Source organism: Mustela erminea, chromosome 9 (assembly GCF_009829155.1).
Source record: "Mustela erminea isolate mMusErm1 chromosome 9, mMusErm1.Pri, whole genome shotgun sequence".
NCBI lineage: Eukaryota > Metazoa > Chordata > Mammalia > Carnivora > Mustelidae > Mustela > Mustela erminea.
The window spans coordinates 55602693-55623136 of NC_045622.1; the positions used below are offsets into that span (position 1 = coordinate 55602693).

The following is a 20444-nucleotide window of genomic DNA, read 5'->3' on the forward strand; positions in this document are numbered from 1 at the left end:
ATGTGGAAGCCATATCATTCAGAGCTTTGTAGATCTGTGTAAATGGTTTAGATTTTATCATAAGAGCCAAGAAAGGACATTGAAGTGGGACAGTGACATTTGAATTACCTTTTTTTTTGAGAGAGCGAGCACAAGCAGGAGGGGCAGAGGGAGAGGGAATCTGAAGCAGACTTCACGCTGAGCATGGAGCTCAATGTGGGGCTCAGTCTCACAACCCTGAGATCACCATGTAAACCAAAACACTGAGTCAGATGTTTAACCAGCTGCATCACCTAGGCACCCTGATTTACATTTTTAAAAGGTAACTGTGGAAAATACATTGTAGGGGACAAGAAGAAAAATAGAAACTTACATTAGTCCAGAAAAGAGATAACTGATGGCTTGGAGTAGAGTAATTGGATATAAACAAGGAAAAAAGTGACTGAATTTATGGTCTGGTGGAATGAATTCTGATGTATAATTCTTTGGAGAGAGGGTTCTTTCCTTGTATTCAGAAGCTACAGGATTTCTTAGATGGCAGAATTTGAATGTGTGGCTTCAATATAGGATTGTCTTATTGTTCTGGTGAGCTTTTAAAATAATCACAGCCAGGGGCACCTGGGTGGCTCAGTGGGTTAAAGCCTCTGCCTTCGGCTCGGGTCATGATCCCAGGGTCCTGGGATTGAGCCCCACGTCGGGCTCTCTGCTCAGCGGGGAGCCTGCTTCCTCCTCTCTCTGCCTGCTTCTCTGCCTACTTGTGATCTCTGTCTGTCCAATGAATAAATAAAATATTAAAGAAAGAAAGAAAATAATAATCACAGCCATACCTATGACATTTCCATGGCTCTTCATTATCCAAAAGATAAAAATACAGGGCTCCCCATAAGGTCCTAGCCTATCACTTACAGCTTCCCTACCAATAGCCATGTCAAACTATGTAAAGAATCAATAAGGTATCATGCTGGTTTTTACCTCCATGGTTTTGATCTTGATTTTCACGCTACTGCCTCCTCTTGGAAGCCCTCTCTGCCTACTTTTTGGTCTTCTCAGTAATAAATAACATTTAGTTTTAAAGACTGGTGTGATTGTCATTGTGAAAAATTAACACTACATTTCTCTTCCATAATCAAAAGTTTTATTTTTTGTTTGCCTAGTTCAGTTCTGGACTGCAAGTTTAAAAATCAGAAAAGAAGAATTAATGGAACTGATGGACTAGAAATTGTTTTTGTCCTGGCTATATTGTGGGAAATACTGTTCTAGATAGATTGCTGTCCATAATTAATAGCAAGAAAGAAGTTTGCTGTGGGTTTTAAATAAAGGGAACAGCAAGTCCCCTTTTATTCCTAATGACTTTAAACTTAGAGAAAAATTGCAAAAATAGTACAAAGAACTCACATACCCTTTACGGAGACTCACCAATTACTAACATTTGTCACATTTGCTTTATAATCATCTACCTCCTGTCTCTCCCTTTCTCACTTGTCTTTTTTCCTTTGTCTCCCTCTGCATCCCCCCCCACACACACACCCACACATAATTTTGTTCTGAACTATTTGAGAATATGTTATAGACATCTTGCATCTTTCCCCCCAAATTCTTGTATTTCCTAAGAACAAGGACATGATCAGACACAACACTGTACAGTTATAAAGATCAACTTAACCTTGATAATGTCCACAGTCCATATGCAGATTTCACCAGTTGTGCCAATACATCCATTTATAGAATTTTTTTTCCAGTCCAGGATTACCTATCATATTTGTCATCTCTCTCTAATCTCCTTTATTTTTTTTTAAAGATTTTATTTATTTATTTGACACACAGAGAGAGATCACAAGCAGGCAGAGGAGGGGGAAAAACAGGCTCCCTACTGAGCAGAGAGCCCAATTCAGGACTCTATTCCAGAACCCTGAGATCATGACCCGAGCGGAGCCAAAGGCAGAGGCTTAACCCACTGAGCCACCCAGGCACCCTCTAATCTCCTTTAGTCTGTAACAGTTTTGCAACCGTTCTTTGTCTTTGAGTACTTTGATATTTTTTAAAAATAAAGCCTGTTATTTTGTAGACTGTCCTCCATTGAGGTTTATCTGTATCACTTACCACTATAATGATTGTAAGGTGATGATTTTCTGACTCCTCCCTTATGTTTTTACTAGTTGCATTCTACTATACAGAAGAGTTGTCCTTTCTCCCATATTTATTTTTGTTGGGATAGACTCATGGACTTTTACATTATTCAATAGGTTCTAATCCATTACTATTATTATTCATTTTGATGCTCAGATTGTCCCAGATTTGGCCAATGTGAGCTCCTTTGATTGAATTCTGTATCCTTTCTCCTTTCAATATGCCTGCATCCTTTTCTGAGCACTTCCTTATTTTCCAGCACAAGATGATGTTCCACGTTCATCTTGTATTATTGATAAATCATCTGTCTAGCTTCTCTTAATCCTAATAAGGTAATGTATATACAGTCTATTAGTGTTCTTACTATTATGGTATTTGAGAATGAGTTAATTATTTTCTAACAATCCAGTTTGCCTCTGGCTCCAAAATTCTGATTCTGATTTCAGAAGACATACTTGCTAACTCTCTTCCTTTTGTGTTTTATAGGTAACTATAGAGCTTGTTATAGATAACAAGGATTTCACTGGTGTGAATACTAAATTAAGTAGCAGCACCCAACATAACCCACCTTGTGCTCTTACAAGTCCAGATAAGACACTTTCAGAACCTGGTCAATATGTTACCTGTACCAAAAATCCAGAGAACCTCAATCAAATTCACAAAGAAGCTGCAAAGAAAGTGCAAAATTTGGTGCTCCCCAAACCAAAGTCACCAAGTCCTGTCATATCAAATCCTTCAACCTTCATGAATGTGCCAGCCTCTCACAATTTAGCAAATCAGACAAATGGGTCAACAAAAGAGACTGCTTTGCTATTGCATGTGCTGTTGATGGTTCCAGATGGGAAAGATTTCATTACTGGAGAGTCTGACAAACAACCACCATGCAATGTTTATTTAAATTGCAAACTTTTCAGCACAGAGGAAGTCACCAGATCTGTCATCGCATGGGGCACAACACAACCAGTCTTTAACTTTTTACAGGTAACTTTGTACATTCCATATCCATTAGGGATGTATGGGGGCAGAGACGTGTGTGTTTCCCAAATCATAATTCCATTATGAAAGAAACCTAGAATGTTCAGACTGGGAGAGACCTTTGTAATTGTCTGTAGATCTATGTATGTAGATCCATTGCCACTGTGGGACTGGAAAAGGAAAGGACATTGTCATCATTTTAAAACTTGTGTCTTCATTTCCTTGTGTTCTGTCTCAGCTGATATGGTTTCCCACTGTTTCTTTGCCCGAGTTCTGAATTGTATTCCTCTCGGCTTCCTCTAGAATTAAACTTTCCCCATTCTTTTCTGTATCTCCAAACTCTTCACTCAGTCAACTTTTTAATATATTTTTTCTCTCCTTTATTCCTCTGCTTATTTTAGTACTTATCTTGCTTGATTTCTCTGTAGGATTTGATACTTTTGCTTAAATTGTTTCCTTTCTTGATATTTTTGTAACTCTACTTTCTCACTTTCTTCCTGAATCAACAAGTATTCTTTTTCAGTCTATGGGCCAGTAGGAAAAGAGTGGTGACCCCAACACTTACTTTCTTTCTTTCTCTTACCTTTAATTACTGTTGCTGCTGTTCATTGTTCCTTGGTACTCTTTCAAACTAGTCCTCTTTTCCCACAGCCACTACGTCTATTCCCATAGCTTCAGCTATTATTTTTATGAAAATAACTTCCAAATCCATATTTCCATGTAGGCCAGCTTTTCTGATCAGGTTTCTGATCTCTCTAACTGCTGGTCATCATCCCCAGATGTGTCAAAAGCACTGTACACTTGGCTTAGACCTAATGTGCTGCCTGCCATATCAGTGGTATTCAATAAAGGTTTTAATTTTAATTTCTCAATAAAAAAGGAATTCAGATATGTCAAAATCTGATTTTACTATTTCTTCCAGATCTGTTCCACCTCCTCCTATCTGCCCTAATTCATATTGTAATGTACTCAGAAACCCAAGCAGAACCTGAGAGGTATCCTCAACTCTTTATTACATAATTATTCACCAAATCCAATAGATGCTGCAAACTTAATTATCTCCAGAATAAATCTTCTTACCTAAACTCAATTGCCAATGCTTTCATTCACATCCCCTTTTTTTTTTTTTTTTTTGAGAGGGTTTTTTTTTTTTTTTTTTTTTTATAAACATATATTTTTATCCCCAGGGGTACAGGTCTGTGAATCACCAGGTTTACACACTTCAAAGCACTCACCAAAGCACATACCCTCCCCAATGTCACACCCCCTTTCTTACTACAAATGGCCTTCAGTCTAGTCTGTTTCTGGTCTTTCCCTATCCATTCCTTTTTGTATCAGTAGGGATATCTTTCTAAAACATTAACCTGAATATTTTCCTCCCCTGCTTTAAACTTTTCAGTGATTTCCCCATAGCCTTCAGAATAGAATCCAGATGTCTACTGTGGACTGCAAAACCCTTTAAGAACTGTCTTCCCTTCAGAACTCTTCCCTCCACACTAGATAGTGGCAGTTATGTTCAGCTACTTGAGGTTTCATAAACGTTCTCTTTCCCTACTGCCGGGTCTTTATTTTTTTTTTTTTTTAATATTTATTTATTTGACAGACAGAGATCTCAAGTAGGCAGAGAGAGAGGAGGAAGCAGGCTCCCTGCTGAGCAGAGAGCCCAATGCGGAGCTCGATCCCAGGACCCCAGGACCATGACCCAAGCCGAAGGCAGAGGCTTTAACCCACTGAGCCACCCAGACGCCCCACCGCCATGTCTTTACATGTACTTTTCCTTCTGCCTTGCATTTCCTACTCTATCTTCATGACTTCTATTAGAGGTTTTTGTACTAGCTAACTGCTTTTTTTTTTCCTAAAATTTTATTTATTTATTTGACAGAGATCACAAGTAGGCAGAGTCAGAGAGAGGGGGCGCAGCAGGCTCCCAGCTGGGCAGATTGATGCCAGGTTTCAATCCCAGAACCCTGGGAACATGACCTGAGCTGGAGGCAGAGGCTTAATCCACTGAGCCACCCAGGCACCCCTATACTAATTAACTTCTGTTTATCCTTCAGAATTTAAGGTTACTTTCTGCCAGCAGCTTTCTCTGGAATCTCCCTAATTGTAGGTTAAGTCGCTATGTTTCACTCTTTTTATTTCACAGAACAGAAATGTACTCAGGGTACCTTATGTAATTAAAATTTCTTAGATGGATACAAAAGTAGGTCTGCTCAGGTTCTCTGCTCTTGTCTTTCTCTCATCTTGCCATACATCATTTCTGGTTTCACCCTTTTGCCTTTCATATTTTCTGTTGGTTTTATCCTGGGGCTTATCTCCTCTGCTGATTCAGTTATACTACAGTGTGGGTCCCTTCAAATTGGTGGACCTTTGATTCTACCATTAATTTAACTGACTCGCTCTTAGCTGCAGATCTCTGCTTCTCTTTGTGACTTTTCCTTTCTCTTTCAGCTACTAGCTGACAGGCCAGTTCTAGAGTAATTTTACACTGATGAACAGTTAGCTTGTTATTTACCATGACGTTGTTGGGCAGAGCTTTTTGCACTAGGCCATACCACCTAACCCGTGGATTGGCTGCCCTTTGACTAGGTGCTCAGCACTTGTCTAATCAGTAGCCAGCTTTCTTTCAAAAACATGGGGTGGGGGCAGTAAAAAAAAAAGTATCTCTCAGCTGGGGTTTACAAATGGGTTATTTGGCCTTAGAACTAGGCTTGGCGAGGTGGGCAGGCAGTGATTGACGTGTCTCACAACCTTCTCTGTGTCCTCAGAGCCCCATCTGTATGAGCTTTGTCATCAGAGAACTCATATCATTTTGTATTTGGCCTTTATATGTTGTCACTTACACCAAACTGACTTCTCTTGAGGATACAGAGTAGGTTTTATTTTAATGTCTTCAGCTCCTAGCACTGTACTTGGCTTTCAGTTCAAATTGAGCTTTCAGTTAGTACTTGTTGAATAAAAGCATAGATTAGGGCGCCTGGGTGGCTCAGTGGGTTAAGCCGCTGCCTTCGGCTCAGGTCATGATCTCAGGGTCCTGGGATCGAGTCCCGCATCGGGTTCTCTGCTCCGCGGGGAGCCTGCTTCCTCCTCTCTCTCTCTCTGCCTGCCTCTCTGCCTACTGGTGATCTCTCTGTGTCAAACGAATAAATAAAAAAAAAATCTTTAAAAAAAAAAAGCATAGATTAATCCTTTGTCTCAGGTGAGGGTTTTTGTTTTTTTGATTGTCCTCTCCCCAGGTGATTCCTGTCTCTCTGTCTTCCAAATACCTGGAAAGGCTGAAGAACAACGTGATGGTAATTGAAGCGTGGAACAAATTGCAGAGCCCTGGACAGGACAAGTTGCTTGGGCTGGTGAAACTCCCCCTCCATCAGTTTTACATGTCATTCAAGTAAATAGGATCTTTTGGAGTGTTCTTTACTTTTCATCTTTAGCTTTGTATGGACTGAAGAGGAATTCTTTTGGTTTGCAAAAATAACTAGCGCGATAAAACCTTAGAGGACTTTTCTCAATTTTACCACAATTGCTGCACTTTCTCCTGTGTTAAAACAGTTCTACAATACTGCTTACCATGTTTCAGGCCCTGTGCTAAGAACCTCACATATATCAAGTCCTTTAATCCTATGAGAGTTTTCTAAGGCAGGTAATTTTTATTTCTCGTTTTACAGATGAGTTATCAAAGGCGCAGAGGATTTAAATAACTTGTTATATACATTGTAAGTAGTAGAACCAGGGTTAGAACCCAGCAAGTTCTGCTGCTTTACCAAGAAGCTCTACTGCCAACCCTAATCCTAACCTCACAAAACTAATGGTTTAGTTCTCTCTCACAAAACCTTTAGTACTGTTTATTTCACCTATTTGGAAGATTTCTGTACTGAGTGTTGTCTTTTGGACCTTCACATTTGATCACTGTACCTCACTTTTCACTGTGCCACACCCCAGTGGGGTATTGATTTATCTGAAGGTTATTTCTGTCCTCACTACAGACTGTTCATTTTTTCTTTTGGTTCATGGTACTGATTTTTAGTTATTTTAGTGTTGACTTCTTTTGTAACAGCCTTCTTATGGTTCTGTGTTTTAAATGCTGTTTTACATTTTACAGAAAGCCCTTTTGTGGGCGCAGTTTGACGAGAGCCTTTCTGTAACCCTGGGAAACTATTGTCATTATCCCCTTTTTACAAATTAGGAAATTTATCCTTTGACTTGCAGAAGTCAGCCTCTTTGGCTTTTCATCATCTATAAAATGAGGGTAATGATAGACACCACTGTCTTCCTTATGGCACAATTGTGACAGTCCAGTGAGAAAATAAGTGGGTAAGCCTTCTGTGAACAGTGAAATACTTATAATAGTAACAGTAGAAAGCATGGTCAGGCTAAGGAGTGCTGCTGGAATCATGCCATCTGTCAACTGTAGGCTTTTTCCACTTTTTTAGTTATGATTAATGTGGTCTCATACTTCCCTTCCCTTCTCACTTCATTAGACCCCATTCTTTGCTGAAAGAGCATAAAACATTATCTACTCAGTTACTGAGTACTTTTACCTACTAAGTATTATAGTTGGTATTTTAGGTTTGTTATCTCATCTAATCCTAATAACTGCCCTTTGATGGAAGTTTTATTACCTACATTTTATAGAAGAGGAAACAGTTAGAAAGGTTAAATTGATTACTGAGAGTCATTCAGCAAGTAAGTAACAGAGCTAAGACTCAGCATGGTATAATGAAGAGTATTTGGACTTTTTCTCATCTAATGGTGGATAATACCAACTTTTGCAGTGGTAGGATTATCGATGGCAAATATTAATGATAATAGTATCTACATCGTATCTGCCAGATTCCAAAGTCCATTTCATGTTGACCACTCTTCCTCCCTGTAAAGTAATGCAATTCAGCAAGCCTGTACTGACATAGTGCACAAGCCCAGATGCTGGGTTTGGGGTCATGATGATAACAGACATAAATCAGACATTCTCTGCTTTCAAATTGCTACATTTGGAAGTTAACTGCCTGATCATTTTTCTTTGATGAGCTATGGTAAAGTCGTGTTTTTCAAACCAGTATTTTCTAGTTTGTAGACCCATTTTTAACAAACTGAGAAAATAAGCCAAGTAGGAAATGCAGTAGCAGCTCTGTGACATAATTGATGATTGTTATTTTTTCATTTGCAATATTCTCTCCCTCTAGAGATCCCAAAATTTCTCGCCTGCTGCTTGATGCTCAGTACCCAGTTGTTGCTGTTGACAGCTACATGCCTGTGATTGATGTGTTCTCAGGCCACCAAAACGGGAGTCTTCGTGTCTTTTTAGCCATGGGTTCTTCAGATCAGATAATGGCACTGCAGAGATTAAAGAATGAAGAAGGAACACTTCCTCCCTTCAGTCCTAGGCCAACCCATTTTTTGGACCAGCCATCTACAGCATCTGTTAATGTGGTAGTGACTAAACACTTGATTGTTTACAAAAACCATAATCTCATTTTAAGTGTACAACGTGATGCTTTAATATAGGTAACATTGTGAAAGGATTACCAACCACAATGAAGCCATTTAAAATTATCAGTCACTTCATCTATTTACCTTTTTATGTGTGTAGTTGAGAGCACTTAAGATCTATTTGCAAATTTTAAATTTCATAATCTCATTTTATCTTGTGTGTTTTAATGAAACCATTGTCCCAGATCCTTATTTCAGTAGAGAAAAGGAACATATTTGCACTCCAATGCATTCTGTAGATCCAAGCAATTATTTTTGTGTTTTAAATATATATCTGTCCTTCTGAGATTTTGAATTTATAAAAAAACTCTTAATTGTCAACCACATCCTAATCGTCTAATTTACTAAATTAATTAATTGTCTTTTAGAAAGTTGGGGTGAACCTAAAACTGCATTTTAAAAGGTCTTAATTAAAAAGAAGATAATCCGGGGGTGGGGAAGAGGGGTGGGAGGTTGACAATGATCCCAAATGTAGGCCCACAAAATCTTATTCTGTTTCTTAACCAAATCCACGCTGGGAAGTTATAGTGAAGTTCCTTGCTTTTCTACCAGTAAATTTTTAAAAGTAATTTGTACAGTGCTGTACAATTGAGAAAACACATTGATATACTTTTGCATGTTTATTTCCCTAATACTACATGAGGGGAACCATTGTCATTCACTTTTTAGGTGATGAAACAGAGTCAAAAGAAGTTATTTGTCTAGGGTCTCATGGCTAAGAATGGAAGAATCAGAGTTCAGACACGGGCTTTTTTTTTTTTTTTTTAATTATTATTAAGAGAGAGATTGAGCATATACGTGATGGGGGGGAGAGCAATGAAGGAGGGGGAGACTCTTAAGCAGACTTCCTGCTGTGGAGCCCTATGTGGGGCTTGATCTTACAACCCTGAGATCATGACCTGAGCCGAAGGCAGAGGCTTAACCCGCTGAGCCACCCAGGCGACCCTAGACTCCAATTTTATTAAATTCCATACCAAAAATTAGAGAATATTACTATGAGCATAAAAGAACTATTTTAAAGATTAGATATCTATAAATACGGTTGTTTTTCTTCCTACATTCATGTCGCTCATCCATTTCAGCATCTGCAGAACTGAATTAATAAATTACTCTAATACTATATGGCCAAATTAAGCAGCTGCTGAGATTATGAGAGGTTTTTTTTTTGTTTTGTTTTTGTTTTTTTTTAAGATTTTATTTATTTGTCAGAGAGAGAGAGGGAGAGCGAGCGAGCACAGACAGACAGAATGGCAGGCAGAGGCAGGGGGAGAAGCAGGCTCCCTGCCGAGCAAGGAGCGCGATGTGGGACTCGATCCCAGGACGCTGGGATCATGACCTGAGCCGAAGGCAGCTGCTTAACCAACTGAGCCACCCAGGCGTCCCTATGAGAGGTTTTTTTAACCCATATTTTTCTCTGGGGAATCAAATTGAAAGTTCTCTGTTTCCCTACGTAAGGTTTTGGAGCAGGTATTGCTGATATGTTTTTAGAATACAAAGCAAAGACTTTATGCAATTTCTATTCCAAATTCATGGGATTATTAGTTAGAATATTAAGTACATACAGATCATACAGTTTGACCCCTGTCTGAATCCTGAAGTCCCTCTTTATAAATATTCCCAATTACCAGTTGTGTCTGTTGAAGCTGTTTAGAGTAGAAGTAAAGAGCCTGGCTGTAGAGTCAGGCTACCTGAATTCAAACCCTGGTTCTGCTGTTGTTAGCTCTGCTTGTTAAATTAGCTACTGCAGGTGAAGGGCTTAGTATAGTGCCTGGCTACAGTAAATAATAAAAACCTTAAATTATTACCAGTACTTCAGTAATGATATGTTCACAACCTCCCCTAATAGTCCTTACCATTAATGAATAGTCTCAGTGTTATTCTCAACTTAATTAAAAATAGTAAGTAAATTGGGGGTTCTGATAGCTCAGTCAGTGGTGTGCACAACTTTTGATCTCAGGGTTGTGAGTTTGAGCCCTACATTGGGTGTAGAGCCTACTTAAAGAAAATTAGTGCGTTAATACGTATTTGCTTCATGTATATATTTTTTATCCTATTAGGGTTTTTTTTTTTAAGATTTTATTTATTTATTTGACAGACAGAGATCACAAGTAGGCAGAGAGGCAGGCATGGGGGTGCAGGGAGCAGAGGCTCCCAGCCAAGCAGAGAGCCCATTGTGGGGCCTGCCTGATTCCAGGACCCTGAGATCATGACCTGAGCCAAAGGCAGAGGCTTTTACCCACTAAGCCACCCAGGTACCCCGGGATATTCTTAATGTATTCTGTTCTTAGGGTACCAATAATCAGGAGCCAGTGTTGGATTTTATTAAATACCTTTTTAGCATTTATTGAGACATAAATTGAGACAGTCATGTTTTTTCCTTTGTTCCATTAATGCAGTGAACTACATTTTTGAATTTTTTTAATATTGACCTGGTCTCATAGTCTAGAGTAAATCTTTCTTGATCTGATTACAGTGAGCAGTTGTGAGATTTATACACAGTGAAAATTAAGTATCTGTTTTAGTATCAGCTAATTACACCTATTCATCTAGACTCAGGTTTCATAGAGAAAAAGGAATATTCTAAAAAAGGTTTTTCTTTAAAGCTTACCAATATCTCTGTTTCATTTAATAGATGGAGGACCAAAGAAGTGGATTGATGGAGCATCACTTTGAGCTCCATGTAAAGAAAGTTAAAGGGTTAGCCCCTCTTCAGGCAACAGTCTGGGGAGAAGCAGATTGTTATGTCCAATACTACTTTCCAGTTCAAGACTCCCAATCCAGTGTGCTAAAAGGATCTGAGTTCCCTGAAAACGGTAGGTTTGGGAGGTTAGAGTTTCTCATTCTTGTGTGGTTCTTTCCTTGGCTATACTTACAATTTTGTTTTTTCCTGAATGAATTCTGTGTTCCTGAATGTTTCTAGTCTTAACCTGGGTAGTACAGGAGATGGGCTAAGATTTTTTTTTCTTATGTTATTTATTGTAACTTTTTATTTTGATATGATTTCAAATTTACAGAAAATTTAACAAAAATGGTACAAAGAACTTCTATATACCCTTCTCCTAGATCCACAAATTACTTATATTTTGCCCCATCTTATTTCATTTACATGCCTACTCACTCTTAACCTGTACACATACAATTGATTCTCATTACTCACAATAGTTATATTCTGCATAACATAGCAATATCAGGGATACTGAATTAAAGAATACCGAACCACTGCTCTTAGGGGAAATATGTACATATATATCGCACATAGATCATAATTATAAGTCCTAAAATAACTTATTCTAGTAGATTTTACTTTATTTTTTGAAAGCAAGAAAAGGTTCACAAATGTTAAGTGACTGAAGCTGCCCCAGTGATAATAACAAGGTTCACATTCAGACCCCATTCAGCTGGCCCCAGAGCCAGATATTCTTGCACTACACCACACTAGCCTCTGCCGTCTCCATCATCTGATCATCCCTGAGAGCTGAAACAAGAAGTCAGAGTGTCAGTTTGTTCAAGCTCAGCTGGGAATGATCAAGTCAGGTGACTCAGATGTTTTGCCATTCCCAGCACATCCACAAATAACTGCAAAAGCGATGCCAGTATTGATTTTGGAGGTTGAAATAAGGGACTTAGATCCAGAATATATTTTTTTTAAAAAAACCTTACAAATAATAATAAAAAACAATCTGATTAAAAAATATTCAGAAGATCTGAATAGACATTTCTCCTAAGATGTACAAGGGCCAATAAGCACAGATACTCAGCATCATTAGCCATTTGACAATGAAAACCAAAAGCAACACAAGATACACTTCTTTTCACCAAGCTGGCAATAATTTAAAAACCAAAAAACTAAAACAAAGAATAGGCTAACAGGTATTGACAAGAAAGTGTAGGAATTGCAACCCTTAGATATTGTCCAGCAACAAAACGATCTCTTTCTTCTGTATTATCATGGAACCTTTGGGTACCATAGCTTCTAGGGAAATGGACCTTGGTAGAAGTAACATAGAAGATAAAGGTTCACTATGGAACCTCAATATGTCCATATTCTGTCTGTTAAGTAGAAGTAATAGTTGTTTTGTTTTCCTCATATAGTGAGGATAAAATGGAATAATACTGGATATTAACATATTGTCCTACTACTTGTAAAACACTAAATGTTATGTTGGATTATTCTGAATTGCTTTTCTTTTCCAAAGGAATCTCTTTGAAGCCTTTCAGATCTGCAACCACACTCTGTGTTCCAGATCCCATCTTTAATAGTGAACACCATCACTCTCTCCTTTTGCCAAGTGAAGTTCCAGTGCAAAGGCTTCTACTGAGTGCCTTCTCTGCACAGGGGCTTGTTCCTGGTGGTGGAGTCCAGTTTGAAATCTGGTGCAGGTATAACGTGAAACCAGTTTTTGTATCTAGAAAGGAAGTACGCAGTCATAGATCATGCTTCCCTTCACAGCTTAGGCTGAAATGTAAGGAAACTAAGCAATCCCTTCTACCCTACTTTATATCATCTGACTTGTTAGTGAGTGACTCTTCTCCAGATTTTACTGAAATCTGAATTATTAGGCTCTTGGGAGCAGTTATATCTCATGCTTTTAACCACGTGTAACATTTGGAAGTGAAGTTCTATCAGTTTTACCTCCTATTGCTCTTAAGTATTCGGTCACCCATTTTCTGTTTACTTCCCTTTTTGGTTCAGTCCCTCATCCTATCACGCCTAAATTGCTAATGGCCTCCTAACTGGTCTCCCCACTTCTAAACTTATTTCTTATAATCCTTTCTTCCCACCACCCAAAGAGTAGCCTTCGTAAAATATAAATCCACTCGTGTCACAGACTTTACCTGAATGTAGATGCTCACCCTCCTTTGCATCCCTACTCCCAAGAAACCAACAAAAATGACAAAGGGTATGTAGATATAAAAGAAGACAGAGCATCTGGGGCAGAAGTAAGGAAGAGTTCTATTCATTTGCCAGAAACTTTTCCCAAAAACAGGTGAATTTAGGTTTGATTTAAAACAGACATAAGGAGGGGCGCCTGGGTGGCTCAGTGGGTTAAAGCCTCTGCCTTCGGCTCAGGTCATGATCCCAGGGTTCTGGGATCGAGCCCCGCATCAGGCTCTTTGCTCAGTGGGCAGTGGGGAACCTGCTTCCTGCTCTCTCTCTCTGCCTGCCTCTCCGCCTACTTGTGATTTCTGTCTGTCAAATAAATAAATAAAATCTTAAATAAAATAAAATAAAATTAAAAAATATAAAACATATAAGGATGAAATATTTTGACAAGAGAAGGAAATAGAGTAGGTACTAAGAGATCCTTTAAATTTGAGGGACTTAGGCCTCAAGCCACAGAAGAAAATTGAGGCTGCTCCACTTAAAACCACTTTTGCTGCTACAGGATGAATGCTCTCAAAAGTGACTACTCCCAGAAGTCCAAGTCAGATGCAGATAACCAAACAGAAAGTTTGTAGTTTCTGTAGAACAGAAAGTTGTTCTGTTGTTTGTATAATTTATGGAGTTCCTTCTCCACATGACAGGCAATAAATCCAGCCAGACATGACCACAACTGTATGCTACCAATACAGAACAGCCAGGCTCCAAAGATAACTTGATACCAAAAACTGATCCCTTGAGCAAATTGAATCATTTATCCATGTAATTCTTCATACTGACAGCTTATGCTTTTGCGGCTTACAGATACTATTATCCTAACGTGAGAGACCAGGTGGTTGCCAAAGGAACCTTGCCATTATCAAGGATCTGTGCCATGGTAACCATGCAGCACCGTGAGGATGTGGGAATACAGACCTTTAATCTCCCTTTAACCCCCAGGCTTGAGAACAGGAAAGAATTGAGGAACCAGTCATCAGGTAATTGAAAACTGCTTTGTCTCTCCCTTTCGAAATCAGTACACGTAAATATCCCTTTTCTCAGTAAACAGTGACTCTTCATATTTTGAGAGACTTACCCTTTTAAGAATCTCATGAAAACTATGATCTAGCAGAGTTGCGCAGCGGAAGCGTGCTGGGCCCATGAAAACTATGATCTACCTTAGAAAAATGAACATATGAGTTTATTGCATGTAAATTTTGTCTAATTTTATAAAATTCATATTTCCATGGACTGTCTGCATAAATGTTGCTTGTCTCATTTCACCTTTAACTTCAGCAAGCATTTAAGAAGCCTCACAGCATAAATCCTATGTGTTATGTAGGTGTACTCAGAGAATTATTATTCCAGGATAACATGAGCAGATACGGGATTGGTGAGATACAGTTAGCATGACCAGAGAATTCACTGTAAGGGAGGAAGAGGTTAGGATTTAAAGTTGAAAGGGATTCATTAGAATTTGGAGTTTTGAATTATATCCTAATTGTTTTGGTAAGCTGACCTACCCTCCAGGTACGTCATCAGATAACTAGAACTGGCCTCCTAAATCAAGTTAATGTGCTTACTTGCTGGAGAGTATCTGCCAAAGCAAAAGGGGTTTTTTGCCACGATAAAGGTTGAGGTGTTCCTCCTGTCACTGATCAGCTTGTTCTGTTGTTTCTTAACGCTTTCTCTGAAATGTGATAATAGGAAGGTAGAATTTTTATAAAAGGATGGCATATAAAGGGTGTTTCAGGTGGTGGTTAGTAGAAGGGTAATAAAAGTGTAAGTGTGAAAATCTTTTAAAAGTTTAAAAAAGGGGGGCGCCTGGGTGGCTCAGTGGGTTAAAAGCCTCTGCCTTTGGCTCGGGTCATGGTGCCAGGGTCGTGGGATCAAGCCCTGCATCAGGCTCTCTGCTCAGCAGGAAACTGCTTCCCCCCTCACCCCGCCTGCCTCTCTGCCTACTTGTGATCTCTGTCAAATAAATGAATAAAACCTTTAAAAAAAAATAAAAGTTTAAAAAAGAAGGGCGCCTGGGTGGCTTAGGCATTAAGCATCTGCCTTCAGCTCAGGTCATGATCCTGGGGTCCTGGGATCGAGCCCCGCACCAGCTCCCTGCTCAGTGGGGAGTTTGTTTTTCCCTCTCCCTCACCATTTCCCCCACCCTGCTCATTCTCTCTCTCTCTCTCTCAAATGAATAAATTTTAAAAATCTTTTAAAAAAAATAATTGGAAGTTTTAAAAAATCTGAAATTGAGTTCTGCCTCTGACATAGTTTCTTGGATGCAGAGTAAAAATAGTAAATTTTCTTCTGCTTTTATTAGTCCTGGCATACAATTGTTGGGTCTCCAATGTTGGGTCCCCCAATAATGGGTCCGTGATTAAAGGAGCAAGACTGATACAAAGCGAAGGTCAAGCAAAGCTTTATTTTGCGCCAAGTATCAAGAATCAAACCGACAGTCAAACAGACGGGTCGGGGCCGCCCCTTACAGAGAGGGCGACCCCTCTTTGTTTCACAGACTAGCTTTTATAGAGCAAAGGCCGTGTGGTTGGGCCTGGCCACGCACAGGTAGCCAATGAAATTGTAACACATAGAGAAAGCTGCACAGTCATGCTAGGTGACCAATTGAATTACAATTACCCTAGTAGACATTTGAACCAGCCTATCACCTTGGTCAGAATTGGCGCCCAAAAGGTGCCCAAAGGGCGGGGCCCTTACTCCTTGGTAACTAGGGAGACAGTATGCCCGCGCCCCCCACCCCATCGGATGTCGCCACCTGGCCTGACCCACCCTTGTATTTGGGCTTTGTTCCTGGGACTGGTTTCTAGGACTTGTTTTTAAGTAAGTTCCCCTGGGGGTGGGGGGGCGGGTAGGCAGAGGCAATTTAAGTTTTACAACAAAATGGCAGTTCAACTGGTGTGGGGCCGCTCTGGCTGAATAGGCCCTTACACAATAATATAAAGTAATTCTGGCCATGGACATTTTGTCTCACTGCTAATGCCCCTTATTGTTCATTAGGGTGTTTATCCTCTTCTTTCTGACCAGGGCTTGGGGTTTGGTAGAACAGAGACTCTTCCAACTAACCTTTTTATCTTTTTTCCTTTTGTCCACATAAGGTTTACTGGATGTGGGACTAAGGTACAGGCGTACTCCCAGGACAGCAGAGGGAGTTCTTGCTGCCCGAGCTGTCTCTATCTCAGTCCAGGTTATCAGAGCCTGTGGCCTGCAAGCAGCAGCCAAGTAAGTCCACCTTGGAAGAATAGTCCTCGTCTTTTTCTCCTGTAGTCCACACAGTATATGAGACTCAGATATGCAGAACTTCCCTTGTATACAAATTCCAGTTTATTAAGCACAGCTTTATTTTTCTTTTTCTCTTAAGAAAGCGTGTAAAAGTATACATGAGTAAACCACTTATAAACTTTATTATTTCAACTGTTATTAGCAACTTTGTACCTTAATCTTATCCTCTATTCTGCTTAACCACTCGTTTACACAGGCATACCCTATACCCTCAAACCAAGCCAGGACCATCACCACAACTCTTCTGTAATCCCATATTCCGTCTGTGATTACCACCTCCCATATTTCTAGCTTGTTCCCCTTCAGTCTATTCTCAACACAGAAACCAGTGACCCTATGAAAATTTAAGTCAGACCTTGACCACACCCCTGCTTAAAACCCATCAGTGACTTTTTCATCTCATTCAAAGTAAAAGACGACTAAAAATGGCTATGAGACCCCACATGACCTGGCTCCTTATTATCTTTATGACTTTATCTTCTGCTCATCTCCACTCTGCTTACTGTACTCTGGCCCCTGGCCTTATTGCTTCTGAACACGCCAAGCTCATTTTCCCCTTAGGGAATCTGTCTTGCTGGTTCTTTTCTGTTGAGCACTGTTGCTATATATGAAGAAAATGGCCCTCTCTCTCTCTCTCTCTTTTTTTTTTTTTTTAGGATTTTTACTTGAATTTATTTGTCAAAGAGAGAGAGAGCACAAGCAGGGGGAGCTGCAGGCAGGGGCAAAGGGAGAAGCTGGGTCCCCCCTGAGCAAGGAGTCCAGTGCAGGACTTGATCCCAGGACCCCGGGATCATGACCTGAGCTGAAGGCAGATGCTTAACGGAGTAAGCCACCCAGGTGTCACAGCATGGCCCTCTTTTATCTCCTTTAGGCCTTTGTTCGTACTTCCCTTATTTCTTCCTACATGTAGACAGACGTGGCACTTTGTCCTTTGTCTTTTGTTTCTTTTGAAGGATTTTAATTATGTATTTATTTATTTATTTGAGAGAGAGCACAAGTAGTGGGAGTAGCAGAGGGAGAGAGAGAAGCAGACTCCTTGCTGAGCAGGGAGTCCAGTATGGGGCTCAATCCCAGGACCCTGGAATCATGACCTGGGCCAAATGCAGACAACCGACCAACTGAGCCACTCAGGTGCCCCTGTCCTGTCTTTTAGCACCTTGGTTATAAGTCCATATTACTCAGTTTCAGGGATTTGCATACATGAGTTTCCCCCACAAGGCTGTAAGTTCCTCTAGTCACTGTCTGAACTCCTCTCTGCCCCCTGCCACCACATAGCATAATTCTAGCACTTAACAAGTGCTAGTAAGAAAGAGAATTAAGTCAAGCTTCTACCATAGACTAGTTCACTTTGGACAGAAGTTCAAGAAAAAAGTAGGTAAGTGTTCCATAATTTTTTCCCTTGTTATAACTTTAGAGTCAGATCACAGATCACTTTAACTTTAGTCTGTAAAAAACAAATTGAATTACTGCCATGTGAGATCTGACACTGAAGCAGTTGGAAAAATGTTCAGCCTGGTTAATATTTTTCATCATCAAATCTCCAAATGGACTTCCGGTGATTGTTGGAATGACTGTTAAGCAATCACTCCAGTGATTGCTGGAATATTCATTTTAGTGTACGTGATACCAGGGCAGTTTTTAAATCATGTCATTCCCTCACATTAAAACTTTTGATGGTTTTCCCATTGTCAGTAGCAGTGGTCTAGTTTTAATCATCCATTCCTATTAACAAAAAAGTTTAGCATACACTCTGAATAACTGTATACTTTTTGTGTATAAATCTTCATATACTTACATATTTCATATATAAATATGTTATAAAATGTATTTTTTATAAAAATTCTATACTTATATACTTCATGTATAAATACATTATAAAATATACAGTAACATATACAAAACAAAATAACATACACAAACATATACAAAACTTAAACATGTGAGATAACAAATATAGACCTTTTAATGTTTTTTTCCTATGCCCAAGTAGTTTATCTTATATATAAATTCCCTAGGTTATACACACTCTAGGGACTACTGGTTCAGGAGAAGCTCTAACTTGCTCAACTTGGCATTCAGAGCCCTCTTTAATCTCAAGTCTTGAAAGAAGAGTGGGAGTTACCAGAATGCCCAAGAGAAAACTATTCTGTTCACAGGGAAGAACATGTGCAATGCATGGAGGCATGAAACTTGTGTCCAGGGAGTACCTGTTCTGTGTAAGACCCAGCCTGGGTCAGAATTTGCAAATTAACCACAATTTAATTGGCAGAGAAGGACTTGGAGCTTAGATACTCAGTAGCTCTCTCCTAGATAAGCTCAGTAGTCCCCGTCTTGGGATCATAAAAAGAGTCAAATTGGGTGGCAGGCAGTTTGTTGTAAACCCTTTTGGTCTGTGTTACTATTTCAAGAAGGAAGGGTAAGAAGCCAGAGCAGTTCTAACACTTTATTCTCTTTATAGTTTGGGGCAGTCTTACAGACTATGTATAAACATATACAGACAGGGTATAATGGAAACAGAACTGCACTAGAAATTGGACTCCTTGCCTTCTAGTCCCATCTTCCTAGCTGTATGTGATCTCGGGCTAGTTTCTTTACTTCTCTGTGTCTAAGTTTTTTCATCCAAAAAATGAACATTATGAATACCTCTCCTGATTTTATAAGGATCAATATAAGAATTATAATGTGTATATATATATATACATATTTATATTATATAATATATATATACATATAATATAAATATACATATTTATATAATATAAATATGAAGTCATTTTATAAATTATTACTAGGGGCGCCTGGGTGGCTCAGAGGGTTAAAGCCTCTGCCTTCGGCTCGGGTCATGGTCCCGGGGTCCTGGGATCGAGCCCCACATCGGGCTCTCTGCTCAGTGGGGAGCCTGCTTCTCCTTCTCTCTGCCTGCTGCTCTGCCTATTTGTGATCTATCTCTCTGTCAAATAAATAAATAAAGTATTTTTAAAAAATAAAAATTTAAAAAAATTTTTTAAAATAAATAAATAAATTATTACTATACAAGTGATTAGTTCCGTTTGTATAGATAATTAACATTACCCTTCTTAGCCAGCAAAATATAGTAAAATCAGAAATAAGTTTTACTTTGCATCTTATTGAAGATAGGAATTCTTGGTATCCAGATAGCAGGTCCTCTGAAGTCAACCTTCTCTTACCAAGAGACACCAGCCCTCAGGGCACCTGGGTGGCTCAGTCAGTTAAGCATCTGACTCTTAATTTCAGCTCAGATCATGATCTAAGGGTCTTGAGATCAAGCTCTGCATCTGGCTCCCTGCTCAGCGTGAGTTTGCTTGAGATTCTTTCCCCCTCCCCCATCCCCTGCCTGAACACACTCTCCATCTCTCTCAAATAAATAAATAAATAAATAAATCTTTAAAAAAGAGAGAGACACCAACCCTCATCTTAAGTGCCAGAGGTCTTCCTGAAATTACATTTTCGATGTCTGTGTAAACAGATCCCTTCTTTCTTATTCATGAGAGTTTTTTAACTAACCTCATCTTTACCTGAGAATGAGTAGAAAATTCGTGAACATACATGGGTTCACTGATTTGCTGGTGAAGTACTAGCAAAAAGATAATTAGATCAAAGGAAGAGAAATCACAGTCTAGATATAGACAGTCATTTATTTGACAGCAGAGGCCCTGCAATACTTACTAAGTTCCACAAGAGTAAGAAATTATAGTTA

The 20444-nt window shown here is 39.3% G+C and overlaps 1 protein-coding gene across 10 annotated transcripts in view; it reads left to right on the forward strand.

The window, feature by feature from the left end:
* The window catches only part of C2CD3 (C2 domain containing 3 centriole elongation regulator), a 146818-nt gene that overhangs the window by 59496 nt on the left and 66878 nt on the right, over nucleotides 1–20444 (forward strand). For 9 of the 10 annotated variants that reach the window (XM_032358935.1, XM_032358937.1, XM_032358931.1 and 6 more), the window contains exons 14-20: nucleotides 2593–3087; nucleotides 6318–6469; nucleotides 8262–8508; nucleotides 11201–11381; nucleotides 12765–12948; nucleotides 14255–14427; nucleotides 16543–16666. In XM_032358935.1, coding sequence (XP_032214826.1) covers nucleotides 2593–3087; nucleotides 6318–6469; nucleotides 8262–8508; nucleotides 11201–11381; nucleotides 12765–12948; nucleotides 14255–14427; nucleotides 16543–16666 — 1556 coding nt within the window. The remainder of the gene's footprint in view (nucleotides 1–2592; nucleotides 3088–6317; nucleotides 6470–8261; nucleotides 8509–11200; nucleotides 11382–12764; nucleotides 12949–14254; nucleotides 14428–16542; nucleotides 16667–20444) is intronic. The other variant, XM_032358932.1, reaches the window with a different exon arrangement.